This window comes from Gracilinanus agilis, chromosome 4, assembly GCF_016433145.1.
Source record: "Gracilinanus agilis isolate LMUSP501 chromosome 4, AgileGrace, whole genome shotgun sequence".
NCBI classification, from domain to species: domain Eukaryota; kingdom Metazoa; phylum Chordata; class Mammalia; order Didelphimorphia; family Didelphidae; genus Gracilinanus; species Gracilinanus agilis.
This window is the reverse complement of record NC_058133.1, coordinates 421,988,241-422,004,252: the sequence shown is the minus strand read 5'-3', so window position 1 is coordinate 422,004,252 and position 16,012 is coordinate 421,988,241. Positions and strand designations below refer to the sequence as shown.

At 38.8% G+C, this 16,012-nt stretch overlaps 1 protein-coding gene across 1 annotated transcript in view; it reads right to left on the bottom strand.

Annotated features, from left to right (window-relative positions):
* The window catches only part of SYNJ2 (synaptojanin 2), a 156,236-nt gene that overhangs the window by 51,595 nt on the left and 88,629 nt on the right, over nt 1–16,012 (bottom strand). Inside the window, exons 6-9 of the mRNA XM_044675472.1 lie at nt 8,935–8,996; nt 5,371–5,467; nt 1,662–1,834; nt 4–14 (exon numbers count right to left, since the gene is read on the bottom strand). Of these exons, the coding sequence (XP_044531407.1) occupies nt 4–14; nt 1,662–1,834; nt 5,371–5,467; nt 8,935–8,996 (343 nt within the window). The remainder of the gene's footprint in view (nt 1–3; nt 15–1,661; nt 1,835–5,370; nt 5,468–8,934; nt 8,997–16,012) is intronic.

Here is a 16,012-nt window from a genome sequence, read left to right as displayed (position 1 = left end):
TACCTTTTTGGAAACTTTGAGCAAATGATGAAAAACAAAGCAAAACACAAGAGTTATTAAGCTCAGTTTATAGCTGAAGCACACTTAGTAAAGTGTACTAAGCTTAAGTTAGGGGGAAAAAACCCAAACCTCGGCAGCTCCATTATCCCAAACCAGACCTTTGGAATGCATCCTGACAAGGTCTTAAGTCATCATTCCTGGCTTGTGTAATAGCTAAGTCTTATGAATTATGTGCATATATAACATACATATAATTATATAAATCATATTTATAGAAATATATAATACATAAAATATATCAATATATAATTATGAATATTAATTACATATATAAAGGTATATGAATAATACAAATTCTACAGAACTAGTGAAAACTTGGGGATCTAGAAGGAAGATTCCCACTCTTCAATGAATAAAACAGTGCTAGATTTAGCCCTGTGCTTTAATCTAATGAACTCTACTGCTAAACTTGTTCTGTCAAATGTTGGAATTGGGTCAGATAATCTGTGATTCAACACTTTTAAATCAAAATTACACATTGATAAAAAAAAAAACTGGCCATAATATTAACACTGTATTAAATGTGTTATATACCTTTACCCCTCCCAAGCTATCTATAATAGAGTCATGATTTCATACATAATCCTCTTTTTATTGTTCTTTTATGTATATAGATATGTTCCTGTTTGTTATTTAATTTTCAAAAAGATCTGTGGGGGCAGCTGGGTAGCTCAGTGGATTGAGAGCCAGGCCTAGAGACAGGAGGTCCTAGGTTCAAAACTGGTCTCAGACACTTCCTAGCTGTGTGACCCTGGGCAAGTCACTTAAACCCATTGTCTAGCCCTTACTGCTCTTCTGCCTTGGAACTAATACACAGTATTGATTCCAAGATGGAAGGATAGGGTTTTTATTTTTAAAAAAAATTTATACCTTTTTATGTATTATTCTTATTTTATATATGTATATATGCAGAATGTATTTTATGTATTTATATATGTAAGATATATGAAAATATATACAAACACACATATATCATATCTATCTTTTTTTTAAAGCTATCCAAAGAGGAAAAAGAAGACTGGAACCCAAAATGTGCTTGGGTTACCACCTCCAAATTATAAATGATAAAATCTGCATGGAGAAGAATAACATTTTTTTAAATCCTTAACTTCCATCTAAGAACCAATACTATGTATTGGTTCCAAGGCAGAAGAGTGTTAACAGCTAGGCAATGGGAGTTAAATGACTTGCCCAGGGTCACACAGCTGAGAAGTTTCTGAGACCAGATTTGAACCTAGGACCTCCCATATCTGTGCCTGACACTCAATCCACTCCCCTCCCCACCCCCAAGAATACCATTTTGAAAGTAAATGGTACAGAAAAACAAAAGGTCCCTTCTACAAGGTAAACACGTCAATTATCTCTAACTATAAATCTACTTTTTAAAATGTAATCCTTACCTTCTGTCTTATTATCAGTTCTAAGACAGATGATCAGCAAGGGATAGGCAATTGGGGTTAAGTGACTTGCCCAGGGTCACAAAGTAGAAAGGCCAGACTTGAGTCTAAGACCTCCTGTCTCCAACCCTGCTATGCTACCTGGCCACCCCCATCAACCTACTTTCCAAACTACACAAATGAAGCAAACTCTGGAACACTCACCGTGGGATTACATTCTCGCCCTTGGCAAAAACGTCAAATTCGTCCCAATGCAACTTTAATTGGGGCCTCAACAGATTCTCCAATTTTTCTATTTTCCCTCCTTTGGCAAACTGATGGAAGTCAAAATTTATCATAGGTGTGTCTCCAGCATGGAAAGAGGCCCAAAGCAACTTCTGAGGAAGGGAAGTGGGGTGAGAGGAGAGAAGAGAAAAGAGAGATGACTGCATATTTCCACTTACTGCTCAGGGTTTTCATGTGGCTAACCACATAATTGCTTAGGTTAGGTTAGTATTAAAGCTCATGGTGGTTAGAAGTAGTTTTTCAGTCCAGCCTTGGAGAAGGAAGTGCAGAAGAAAAATGTCAAAGAAAAAAAACAATGCACAGGAAAAATATACTTCCTGAAAGAGGGCAAAGGGATTATTTAAAGCAAGAGAGAGACAAAGCCAGATGTGAGACTCACCCCTCCCTAGACTATCTTCTGGTATTCCACGGTCAGTAACAAATATCACATTCTCCCACAGATAACTAAAGTAAGCAAGAAAGCAAGCGATTGCTCCGTTCTCCAAATAGCCCACCAAGTAGAAAGATGCACTGCAGCTCTATTCATAACAGCTGTTTCCCTGGGAACCATTCACATCTTGACTCCAGGAGGAAGTGTGATGAGCATCTCCATACAGCGAGAGCTACAAGTCCTCTAAGTCATCCTTTGGGGGGTGCTGGGTGGCTCTTGCACAATGAGAGCCCAAGAAGAGTAAAGATCCAGGAGTAAGAGGTAGGACAGGTAGGATGACACCAGGGAAGGTGGTGATAGATCTATTCACAGGAGTCCTAGTGTTCCTTATACATATGTAGCATCTATATCTATATCAAAAAAAAGATAGCGCTAAATCCTACCTATCTTTTTTTTAAAGTCATCCAAAAGGGAAAAAAGAAGACTGAAACCCAAAAATGTGCTTGTGGTACCATCCTAGATTATAAGCGATATAATTGGTACAGAGCAGAATACTATTTTGAAAGCAAATGGCACAGAAAACCAAAAGGACCATTCGCTAGCACAGCTCTTGTTGGCCAAACACATTGGCTCATAACACATGGAAAGGCTAAGCTAAGTGGACACAGATCCAAGAATAGAAGGAGCTTGTGTATGGTCTCTATGCCTCTGGGGCTTTCCAAGTCCAGACCTTGTACATGTCCATGATAGGCTGATATTTATAGCATTTGGTCAATGAAGAAATTCCAGAGCTGGAAGGTTATCTTGGAGAATTATTGATTGAATCCTTCACAAATGAGGAAAATGAGGCTTGGAGAGAGGCAAACTGCCTGACTCCTAAGAGGGTACAGCTAATTATTAATGGGGACAAGAACCCAGGTCACCTGACCCCCAGCCTAAGATTTTTTGAGCAGTGTTATTTTAGATATCAAGCCCTCTATAACATTTCTATCGCCCTCTCATGCTTCTCACTAAAAGGAAGTTTGACATCTGAAAAAGGCTCATATCTGGCCATCCTTAGATCTGTGGAATTTTTATGCCAACTGATAAAATGTCCTGGGTCAAAAATACCATCTATTTACGTGTGGGAGGAAAAGAAAAAATGGAATTGGGCTTTTTTCCCCCCTTCTTCTATAAAAGTAAAATTGCCAATAAAGAAAGGAAGAGAGAGAGAGAGGAAAAAAAAAAACAAAACAACAGTTCATTTGTTGCTGTTAGCAACAAACCAGACAGGAAAAGCAAGTCTGGCCAAATAAAATTGGCCAAAGAAAGTCTCTACGCCACAGAACATTCAAGTTGGACAGGACCTTAGAAATCATTTACCTCCCCTATTTTACAGGTGAAGAAACTGAGGCTCAAAGATTAAATAATTTGCCTTAGTCACATATCTTCTAAACTTAAACTTGGTTTACCCGACTCCCAGGCTAGTGTTATAACATTGCCAGCTGTCAGGAATGTAGTTTGCAAACAAACCAGGACAAGCATTCAGCCTGGACTCTGCTCCTGCAAACCAGATGTTATTAAGCCTGTGGTTTCCTTAGAGCTCTATCTCTCTCTTCCGCTCCTTAATACAGATTTATTGTCTATCTTTTCACTGTGAAAAGCTCTCTGCTCAGGTCAACAGAGATTTGTCTTTGATTTAAAATAAGCCCTGGATTTTTCTTCTCTAGAAAAGAAATACCTACAAGTAGTAGCTGAGGAAGAAGGAAGCTGTGTGGTAGATAGAAAAAAAGCATATTGAGGCACTTGGATGGTTCAGTAGATAGACAGCCAGGGAATTTAAATTTGATTTCAGATACTTTATAGCTGTGTGACCCTGAGCAAGTCACTTAACCCCCATTGCCTCACCCTTACCACTCTTCTGTCTTAGGACCAATACTTGTAATGATTCTAAGACAAAAGGTGAAGACTAAGGGAAGGGAAGAACACATTGGGAGGTAGGTAAGAGAATGGGTTCAAATTTTAGTTTGGCTACTTGCTATCTGTCCTTTGGACCTCAGTTTCTTCACCTGTAAAATGAGGTGGTGGAACTAGATAAATACTAGGGTCCCTTCCAACTTTTAAATCCCACGATCCTCTATCTGGATGGGAAGGTTGTAGGGCAGTAACAGGTCAAACTGTAACCCCATCTACACATTTCTTCTCCTCCAAGGATGACAATGGCCTCTTGAGAATATATGGGTTAAAGGGTCTTTATCTTTATTACTTGCCTACATGGGTAAGGAGGAGAGAACTCATTTGTCATAGTCATATTGAGGCTGCCACCTCTTGTCTGTTCTGAAAATGAAGTGTGAGTAGCTTGAGATAGTTTTGTGCAATAGAAATGCCAGTATTCAAGGGACCACTGACAAATAGATGCTTGTTAAGAGCAGGGTAAGTGTGAAGGTTTTAGAACTGCAGAGAAAGCAGCAGGTGAGTAAGTCATTTAACTTTTTAGCTGAGCCAAGCCAAGATGGACTGCTCCAAAGACACCAATACACACTTCATAATCATCAAGTAATGGGGCTCTCCTAAACTGGCACAGAAAATGAAAGGAAAACACCCATACTTTTGAAGGTAGAACAGCAAGGCAATCCCCAACAAGGATTAGAGATGCTAGAAGAAAGGCCTTCCTTCCTCCCTCCTCCCACTCTCTTGGGATATTCATTTTGTAAAATGACTCTGTGAGAAAGCTGGGGGAAAGACACTATCACCTCTAGCTGAGTGACTTGACTGAGGGTGAAGCCGGAAATTAGGGAAAGGTTCTCTTGTGTCAAGTTTAATTTAAATACATTAGTTGACTGGAGAAGGAACCATGAAGAGAATATGTAACAAAGTATGCTATAAAACTGCCTTGGGTTCCAACTATAGAGACAAAAAGTCAACTCAGGTTTCACTGAGGCTCTGGAAAACAATTAAAGCTTGAAACTAGAGAGCCATTTAGCAGGTTCTAAAAATATATACATGCCACTAGGGATGGTTTCATTTTTGTCTTTGCATCCCATCTTCGCATAGTTTGTTTGATAGTGTATGATCAATGGATGGATAAGAGTCATGGGAGATAGGTAAAATCCAAGGGATAAAACTACCTACCTTATTGGAAGTCTGGTTCCCACTGTTGGACCTGGAGGGCTGCGTGCCCAACTCCCTTCCTCTGTGGTGCCCTCCCACTGGAGCCCCACAGTATGGAGGAGCAGAAGGGGAGGCTGTGAGAAGCCAGCAGCTGAACAAAAGTTTTACCTTGAAGGCTCTGTTGAGCACCTCCTCTCCTCCTCTGCTTCCCAACAGGTTAACGATCACTTGCTTTCCATACTGCTCTTTCAGAAGCATCATATGCCTGTAACAGCAGCAGCAGCAGCACATGATGGTGCCATTTCACCAATAAAACAAGACTGACCGCCCTGGTGGGGGCACTTCCTTCCTATGGCTGCAGAGCAAGAGCACTCCAGGACAACGGACAGTACCCAAGCCCAAGAAGGCAAGGGAAGGTCTAATGAGGGCAAACTGGCTCCTCAAAGTGACTGTTGGTGTAAATGGGTTCCATAATACGTATGACATTTTTGCAGACAGTATACCAAATATCATTTTTTTTTTAAAAGAGTATCTTGATCAAATCACTCCTGGTGATTAGGCTTGATGTTAGGTATTTTTTTTTAAGGTACTAATTTACTAATAAAGTGTTTCAAGTGAAATGGGAGTAGCTGGCTTGAATCTTAATGAGTAGGCATTCAAAAATGCCAAGGCTCACACTTCTATCCCCCTTTACCGGCAGTATGAACACAAAATTAGATCAGTATTGAAACCTTTTCAAACTGAACACTGATCACTTATCCTGCCTGATACCTGCATTTTTTAACTTAGAAAATGGAGAGGAGAAAAAAAAAAGGCTATAATCCCCAAGTTTGATGATATGAGTAAAGATTCTGCTTTAGATTCATTGCATCCTTGGAGGAGAGTGAGCATGGTGAAATGATGTTTGTTTGTTTGTTTTTTTAAACTCTTACCTTCTATTTTAGAATCAATACTGTATAAAAGGTTCCATGGCAGAAGAATGGTAAGGGCTAGGCAATGGGGTTTACAATGGGGATGCCCAAGATCTCTTAGGTAGAAAGTGTCTGAGGTCAGATTTGAGCCCAGCACCTTCTATCTCCATGCTTGGCTCTCAATCTACTGAGCCACTCAGCTGCCTGCCTTGGATGGATTTTTGATGGTCTGTGAATTTGGGTTAGAAAAAAAAAATCACAACTTTATTTTCACTAATCTCTAACTGCATTGAAACCTTTCCTTCAACTATGAATGTGCAAAAATCATTATCCTAAGGAATCTGCAAGCTTCAACTGAGTGCCAAAGAGGCCCACAACACAAAAGAGGTGAAAAAGCTCTGATAAAGTGGGTAGATAGCTCTTCTCGAAACTGGGCAGAGCTGGATTCAAATTCTGCTTCTGACCCACGTGGGTGAATAACCCCAGGGAAAATTGCTGAGAAAAACAGGCTATAGTGATTGAGGGAATCTCCCTATTCCAGTGGTTCACAAACTTTTTTGGCCTATCGTCCCCTTTCCATAAAAAATATAACTTAGCCGCATGGAAATTAATTTTTTTTTTAAATTTTAATAGCAATTAATAGGAAAGATAAATGCACCTGTGGCCATCACTATCCCCCTGGATTGCTGCAGCACCCACCAGGGGGCGGTGGCACCCACTTTGGGAATCACTGCCCTATTCCAATGAAGTTCCCTCTAACTAATGAATTTACAAGTCCAGGGTCCTATATCTATAGTCTAGAAAATGAACGAACTTAACCAAAAGAAAGCACCAGGGAAACTTTCAGTCTTTTCAACTCAGTTAATAAATTGGAGCCAAGGAACCTGAAAGCACATACTGTGACTCCTATGCATTATTCTTCCAACTGTACTTTCAACTGGGGAGTTATAATCAAAGAGATAAAATAAGCTAAACAAAATAAAGGTTGAAAATGTGACTGTAACCAGGTTTAGCCCTTTCCTAACTCATACCAAATTCTAGTAACGTTTCCTCATCCTCGTTGCTATAGCCAAAGATTCCTGCCACCACTACCCCCAATACTTCTCTAAATATTAGGGGAGGCCAAGTAGGATCCAAGCTACTTTTTTAAAGTATCCTCATAGCCCTAATATGCTGACAAAGATCAAATTATCAACATATACAGAGTACCAAGAAAAATAAGAATTTGATCATATGTACTTCAAAAGAGATTTTTTTTAAACTCCCTAAATTAGCACAGATTTTTAAAAATTCTGTTCTCAGCACAAAAAAATGAACAGATCCTGGTCATGCTACACTAAAGAGTAAATGTGGGGACATCTTGTCACAATATGCCTAGAAAGGTCTGTACCATTCTAAGTGAAAGATGAAGACATAAGGAATAATACTGCTCCTCTAGAAATTTCTGAGAATATCAAAGATTTCTAGCTAGAAAGGATTTTGTAGAGTATTGAGTCCAACCTCCTTATGTTACAGAAAAGGAATCCAGGGAGGTAGTGTCTGTGGTGGGATTTGAGCCCACAAGGGTCTTTAATAACTTCCAAATCCAATGCTGATAGAAGCCAATGCCCCATATTAAAAGACCGTTCTTCCCTATGAGAATGAAGTTTGCTTAGTTGTCTTCAAAAAATTGTGGGGCCTTTGTTGAATAGTTTACATAAAATCGGCACAAATCTGTTACCAGTGGGATCAATTAAGCCAAACTCCTCATTACTTCACTTTAAAATGTTAATTAAAAAATAAGGCCCACCTATAGATAGCAAGGATTTAAGTGAATATGGTTCTAAATTGCTCCCATAAAGAAAATGTTAGTCTTACATTTCATACCCTAAAGGGAAAAAAGGACATTTAGGAAACTCTTCTTATGAACTACAACAACTGCTAACCGATAAATAAATCAAATAATGTCATGAGTGAAGGAGGTTTGATTACCATTCAGGAGTATCTTATCCGTGGGGACAGCTAAGTAGTTCAACGGATAGCTTGCCAGAACTAGAGATGGGAGGTCCAAGGTTCAAGTCTGGCCTCAGACACTTTCTAGCTATGTGACCCTGGACAAGTCACCAAGTGCTTAGCCCTTACTGCTCTTCTGCTTGGAACCAATACTTAGTATTGACTCTAAGATGAAAGGGTTAAAAAAAAAAAAAAAGTATACCCATGAATGTTAGTGGCAAAAGAAGTTGTTCATTCTTACTGACATCCCCAGACATATTTATCAAAACAGCACCCTGGGACTTAATGAATTTAAAAGCACAAAAAGGTTCCAAAATATGAAATGCTGATCCTCAAGCAGGTTTTATAAAATAGACTTCTTCTTTTAGAGATACACTTAGCACAATGTCTTACAAATAGGAGGCTCTAAATATGTGGGTTTTTTTTTTGTTGTTGTTAATTAAGATACTTTCCCACATAGCTAGCTCTTAAAGTGCATTTCCTTAAAGCCTAATTCCTATAATTTAGATTGTCTTTTTCTTTAATTAGTCCATGAGGGTAAGACTTTACCCATTAGAAAGTATATACTAGTATTTGCAAAGTATTACTTTATTATTATCATTTGCCTTCTGGGCAATTCTTAGGCAAATAAGATAGTCATTCTGCAAAAAATGAAAACTGAGTCACACAATGATGACCTGCTCGGATGTGTCTTTCTCACTCAGTGATAAATCCTGACTCAAGGCACAAAGTCCAGTGTTTTGTTCACTGAGTCACTGTCTTTCTGAATGAAAAGGATTGGTGACTGATAATGCAAAAAGACAATGTTTTTAAAAAAAAAAAGTCCTACCTGTCGAAAGCAGGGGCATTTGCTTCTAGACCTCGGTTAAGCTTTAGATGATGAGAGCCCACCTAAAGGAGAAAAAAAGCAAACATGAGTCCCACAGACGGTAATTTCTTTGCAAACCTTCCTTCAGGGTCTTTCAGTTAAAGGTTCTGTAACATTCAAGTCTGAGAGGCAACAGCACTTCTCCTGTCTGTCTGCCAAAGGTACAAATTTAGCAGTTCCCCCAAATATCCGTTGTAGGAGAAAGGGAGTGGAAGGGATAGAGAGTGGAAGGCAGAATGTGGATAGGAAACAAAGGTCAGGTTTGACTCATTCTATGTACATTAGTGTTAAATGTTACCTAAGTGTTAAAGGTGCTTGAAATTCAAATCCTGATGTCTCATTTCCTGTAGCTGTACCCTCATATGCAAAGACCCCACTGGCATGAGATGTATTATGTAAAAAGGCAAAGATAATTAAATGAAGAAAATCGTAATTGCAAAAACCACAATTCTCCACAGTATTATCTCTTCCATAGGGGCAGACCCAAAATTCCCAGACAATCATCTTAAAAGCCAGGTCTCCTAATGTGAGACTCTCCAGTCCATTAATTAAGAAGAAACTGAGGATAAGAGAGTCATTTGAAACAAATGCTAAACTATCCTGCTTTGGGAAAGAAAAACTGATTATGGGAGCTAGTTGCCTACTTTTGTTCCAATAAGGTCCGCCAATCTTCCTTGGAATTTTAATTAACATAATTTATTCAACCAGTTATGGAGTGCCCACGGTGTGAAAGGCATAGAGTTGGGTGCTGTGGGGGATGCAAAGCTATTCCTTGCCATGAAGGAATCTGCAAAAGTTTATAACTTAGTAGAAATGTGTCAGTAAATAGAATAAAAAGTAGAATGGAAAAATTTAATAAGAAAGTAAATTCCTTGTGGGAGAGGCTCTTTGGACTTTTCTTTGTAGACCTGATGCTGGCATGGAGGCTGACGCAAAATAATCAATAAATGATTTCTGATTGATTGCTTGAAAAAAATACTATGAAAGTCCAGGGAGGAGAAAGATGACTTCTAATGTGGATAAGTAGGAGGATGTAACGGTGGTGATTTGACAGATTGTTCCAAGCTGAGGAGACAGCATGAACAAAGGCATGGAATAAGGAAAATTCAAGAGGGGAGAGTAGGAGGAGGGACCAGAAAGTCATCTGGTTTGTCTAGAGCAAAAAACAATCCAAAAAGACCATCAGGAAGGAAAGCTGGAAAGGCAGACTAAGGGCCAAATCATGGAAGGTGTCCTCAATAGGCTAAGTCATTCTAACATTATTTAGTTCTTTGTGGTCAAGAACTGAAGATTTTGAACAGAAGGAAGTAATATGATCAGGTTTCACTTTAGAAGGATTAATCTGGCAGCAGTCAAAAGCATAAATGGGAGGAAGGAGAGACTAGAGGTAGTGAAAACTATGAGTTTAATGCAATAATCTAATAAGAGGTCCTCAGAAGTGGTGGCAAAAGGAAACAAGTAAATGGGAGATGAAAAAAAAAAATCCTATGTCCATCAATAGGGGAATGGCTGAACAATATATTATGGGATATGAATGTTATGTGATACTATTGTGCCACAAAAATGATGAGTTGATAAATAAGTATTTAGTAAGTGTTTGCCAGGTGCCAGGCACATGCTAAGTATTAGGGACACAAAAGGAATCAAAAAACGGTCTTTGCTCTCAAAGAGCTTACAATCAAAAGGGAATGGTTTCAGTGAAGCCTGGGAAGACTTTTACGAACTAGTAAAGACTGAAGTGTGCAGAACCAGGAGAACAATTTCTATAATAATTAGACAACTCTATAAAAAGCAAACAACTCTGAAAAACACTTGGATCAACCATGATCAATGATCTGAGCAATCAATCATTAAGTACTTTACTCCCCTCTTAACATAGGGGTAGCAGATTGAGAGTACAGAATGAAACATATTTTTGGAGAGGTAATTCAGGTACTTACATTGATTGACTAAATATATTTGATGCAAAGGTTTTGTTTTTGTTTTTCCAATGGTGAGGGGAAAAGGAGAAAAAAATTATCTCTTTGTTTTAAAAAATTGATGAAAAAAATGTTGCGGAGGCAAAGTTTTATAAAGTTTAGAAACAAACTAGATAAGGAGAGTGGAAAGGAAGAAGTCAGAGAAAATACTAAGGTTTCAAGCTTGTGAACAGAGAGTAAAAGGAAAGATAATCTTTTATTCCTGCCTTTGCATAAAATAATCATTACTAAAAAACATTTTAAAAATCTGTCTCCTCTTTGTTTTTAGAAAACAAAGAGCTGGAAAATCATTTTCTGGTCAATAGATTTAGAAATTAATAAGGGAATTCCTACATGTTCCCTGTTCATAAAGGCCCCATAATTCATCATTCCCAGAATGCCACTGAAAACGAAAGTAGACAGTGGCTTGTGAACAGAGATATTTCTGGGCCAAAGGAGAGAAGTTTTAAAAGGACTAGGCCAAAATTATTTAATTGTTTATAACAATCATGTTTTTGTTTTTTGAATACCTGGCTGAGGAAATGAACCAATGGCTATCACCAAATTCAAGTATTTAATTTCAAAGTCTTTTATGGTTAATGTAAAAGAGAAATTTTGTTCCATTATGCAATCCAAAGAGTTGCTTCACGTTTCTAGAGCTGAGAATAAGAAATCCTATCAGCATATTGGGCCACAGCTTTCTCACTCCTCCCTTCCCTACCTCGCCACCCCCAACCTAAGAGGCACACATTGCAAGATATCATATTCACAGAGCATTCAAAGAAAAGAACTGAATAAATTCTGGGACGTGATCATGAAGGAATACCGTGAATACAATGAATTCCATAAAAAATAAGATGCAGGTTAATTTTTTTTAATTAGAAAGACCTTGAAGTAATGAAGGGTGAAATAAATACAACCAAGAGAACATGATATACAACTACAGAATTAATATTTGAAGAATAATATGAATGTCCACCTCTAGGGAATGAATTGAAAACTAGACATATGAAAAACACTATAAATACATATCTTTTTGTAGGGGGTTACCTTCTATGGTATGGGGAGGGAGGAAAGGACAGAGATACCGGGAAATAAATTCTATTAAATAAAGAAAAAAAAAAGAGCTGAACATTTTATGTTAGTCTGCCAAATTGCTAGTTTCCTTCCCGGATGGAAAATTAGAAGCAACTTTTTTGCCTGGTTCTTTAAAATTTCTAGTCTTTCTTATGGGGGCATAGTAAGAAATGAATCTTTAAAAACCAGTTTGGGTTTCAGGAATTGGAATGTGTGTCTAAGTATTTACATGACATATTTACACACACTATATAGAAAGATAGATTGCTACCATCTGTAATGTAGAAGATGGCAGGGAGTGGCAGACCTTAGCTAACTTGCTCTCTAGGCTAATAGTAATTACTTCAATGTCTATATAACTAAATAATTATTATATTGTTGATGGAAAGGTCTAATCTTACTAGACAGGCAAACTCCTGAGTAGAAACCACAATGGCTTTTGCCACAATGGCCTCCCAGGCGAACCCCCAAATCAAGAGCAGCAAGGAGAAAGATCTGTTCCCCTCAACACACAGGAAACAACTGTTTAACTCCCTCTCAACTGTCCCCTCACCCAAAGTTCTCCGGGGGGGGGGGTGTCCCCTGGAATTATGGGTGAGGCTTGACCCTGTATTTTGCAGGAATTCCATCCTGCCATCTTCTACATTACACATCATATATGGACGTAGATAAAGATCTGTGAATTTCTAGGTTAGATTTCTTTTTTCCTGAGTCATGGTAGCTTTTGAACAGTCAGTGATGAGCACCATGGATGAAGACTTCTCATTATCTTTATCCAGTCTGCAGGCAGCAACTGTGCCTAGAGTCCTATTATTATAATCACCTATAGCGCCAAGAAACACACCAAATATTGTGGGGAAAAGCTAAACAAAGAAAAGAATAAATAAACACACATTAAGTGCCAGGTACTCTGCTTAAGTGCTGGGGACACAAAGACAGGCCAAACAAAAAAAAACAAACAAAACAAAAAAAATTCCAGTACTTCCCCAAGGAGCCCACAGTCTAATGGGGGATACAACATATAAACAAATTTATGTGTCAACCACACATATAGGATAAAATGGAGATAACATCCAAAGGAAGGCACTAGATTAAGGAAGACCAAGAAAGGCTTCTTTCAGAAGCTGAGACTTGAAGGAAGCCAGGGTAGCAAAGAGGTGGAGATGAGAAAAGAAAGAGTGTCAAGCATGGGAGAATGATCAATAAAAATGCCTGAATCAGGAGATGAGGTGTTATCTATGAAAAAGAACAGAGGCCAGTGTCACTGGATCAAAGAGAATATGGAGAGAAATCATAAGGTGTAACAAGATTGGAAACGGAGATTGGAGCCAGACAGTGAGGAACTTTGAACACCAAGAATTTTATGTTTGATCCTGGAAACCACTGGAATTTATCAAATAGGTTGGTGACACATGGTCTGAACTGTGCTTCAGGTGGACCAATTTAACAGGAGGATGAACTGGAGTAGAGAGACTTGAGACATGGAACATAACACCTTTGATGTCTGTCTGCCTTTTACCAGCTTTCCATATTTACCCCTCCCCGATCCTGAGAGTGAACTCAGGAAGGGAAGTCTCCAACCATATCTACATAGAAATATTATTTAAGGCTCAAACAAGAAAGATGAACACCAGGGAGCAGAAGTAAGAGGTAAAAGAAAGGCCTGATCTAAATGTATTTGCTTTCCCCATACACCAAACACAGAACCACAGATCATAAATCTAAAGCAGAACGGCACATTAGAAGTCAACTGGCACATTTTACAGATGAGGAAACTGAGGTTAAGTCACTTGCCTAAGGCCAAGGAGCCAGAGCAGCACCCAAGATAGGATTTGAACCTAGATCCCCTGACTCCACTGCCAAGGTAGAGTTCTTCTACTCTGCCATTTTGTTTCACTGCTAAGAAAGTAGAGAAGCAATAAAAAGAGCAAATCCTGAGGTTATCCCAACACTCTCTCAGATGCATTGTCTGTGACAAGGCAAAGCTTAGGGAAGGTATTATGACCTAATATTGTAAGTATCCAGAAAACTGAGAAAAGACCAAATACTGACAGGAGAAAGAAGCTCCTAGATCCCTGAACCAGATGGCATCATCAGATTATTTCTGTCTATGATCCTAAGGTGCCAGGGACTGGAGTCAAGGCTTTATTATGCCAAGACAAAGGAAGGAAGAACCTTAAGAAAGCATGGGAGTTAGAGCTGAACTCTGGATAAGGGAAATAAGAAACCCAAAGACCTCCAGTGAAATAAAAGACAACAAAGATCTGTAGAACACATTTGAGTGTATAAAAAGTGTTTTTACATCTATCTCAGGCTTTCATTTGGCACTCAGTTTAATTTCTCTGGCTCCCACATTCTGTCCTTTCTTATGAGCTCACCTGTGAGAGTTCAGCCTTTGCTCGAGTCTCTTCTTGCCATTCTAGACTCTGTCCCATTTCAACACAGAAAATGAACTCTCCATGCTCCCAAGTCACCTTTTCTTTCTTTTTTTCTTTCTTTTTTTAGGAAGTGATGGAATCTATTTTTTTTTTTAAGATTTAAATATTTAATTTTTTTTAGAAAAAATTTCCATGGTTACATGATTCATATTTTTACTTTCCCCTTCAGCCCCCACCTTTAGCCTCCCCCAATATCCAACGCACATTTCCACTGGTTTTAACATGAGTCATCAATCAAGACCTATTTCCATATTATTGATAGTTACATTGGTGTGGTCGTTTCAAGTCTACATCCCCAATCATGCCCGCATCAACCCATGTGTTCAAGTGGTTGCTTTTCTTCCGTGTTTCCACTTCTGTAGTTCTTCCTCTGAATGTGGGTAGTGTTCTTTTCCATAAATCCCTCAGAATTGTCCTGGATCATTGCATTGCTGCTAGTAGAGAAGTCCATTACATTAGATTGTGCCACGGTGTATCCATCTCTGTGTACAATGTTCTCCTGGTTCTGCTCCTTTTGCTCTGCATCACTTCCTGGAGGTCGTTCCAGTTCACATGGAATTCCTCCAGTTCATTATTCCTTTGAGCACAATAGTATTCCATCACCAACAGATACCACAATTTGTTCAGTCATTCCCCAATCGATGGACACCCCCTCATTTTCCAAGTTTTTGCCACCACAAAGAGCACGGCTATAAATATTTTTGTACAAGTCTTTTTATCTATGATCTCTTTGGGGTACAAACCCAGCAATGGTATGGCTGGATCAAAGGGTGGGCAGTCTTTTAGAGCTCTTTGGGCATAATTCCAAATTGCCATCCAGAATGGTTGGATCAGTTCACAACTCCACCAGCAATGCATTAATGTCCCAATTGGGCCACATCCCCTCCAACATTCATTACTCTCACCTGCTATCATTTTAGTCAATCTGCTAGGTGTGAGGTGGTACCTCAGAGTTGTTTTGATTTGCACTTCTCTAATTATTAGAGAGTTAGAACAATTTCTCATGTGCTTTGATAGTTTTGATTTCTTTATCTGAAAATAATCTATTCATGTCCCTTGCCCATTTATCAACTGGGGAATAGCCAAGTCACCTTTTCTTAAGGTCTCTTCTGACCCCTCACTCCATATTATGTAACCTCAAGTCTGGGATTTCAATGTGTATCCTGGAATCAAGTTACTGCTGGCACACATCTCAGGGAATAGTGACTATGACTTCTTTTTAAAGTTTCCTTCTTTCAGATCATAAGGAAAAAAGATTTGTACAAAAATATTTGTAGCCGTACTCCTCGTGGTGGCAAAAAATTGGAAAATGAAGGGATGCCTTTCGATTGGGGAATGGCTGAACAAATTGTGGTATCTGTTGGTGATGGAATACTATTGTGCTCAAAGGAATAATGAACTGGAGGAATTCCACGTGAACTGGAATGACCTCCAGGAAGTGATGCAGAGCAAAAGGAGTAGAACCAGGAGAACATTGTACACAGAGATGGATACACCGTGGCACAATCTAATGTAATGGACTTCTCTACTAGCAGCAATTCAATGATCCAGGACAATTCTGAGGGA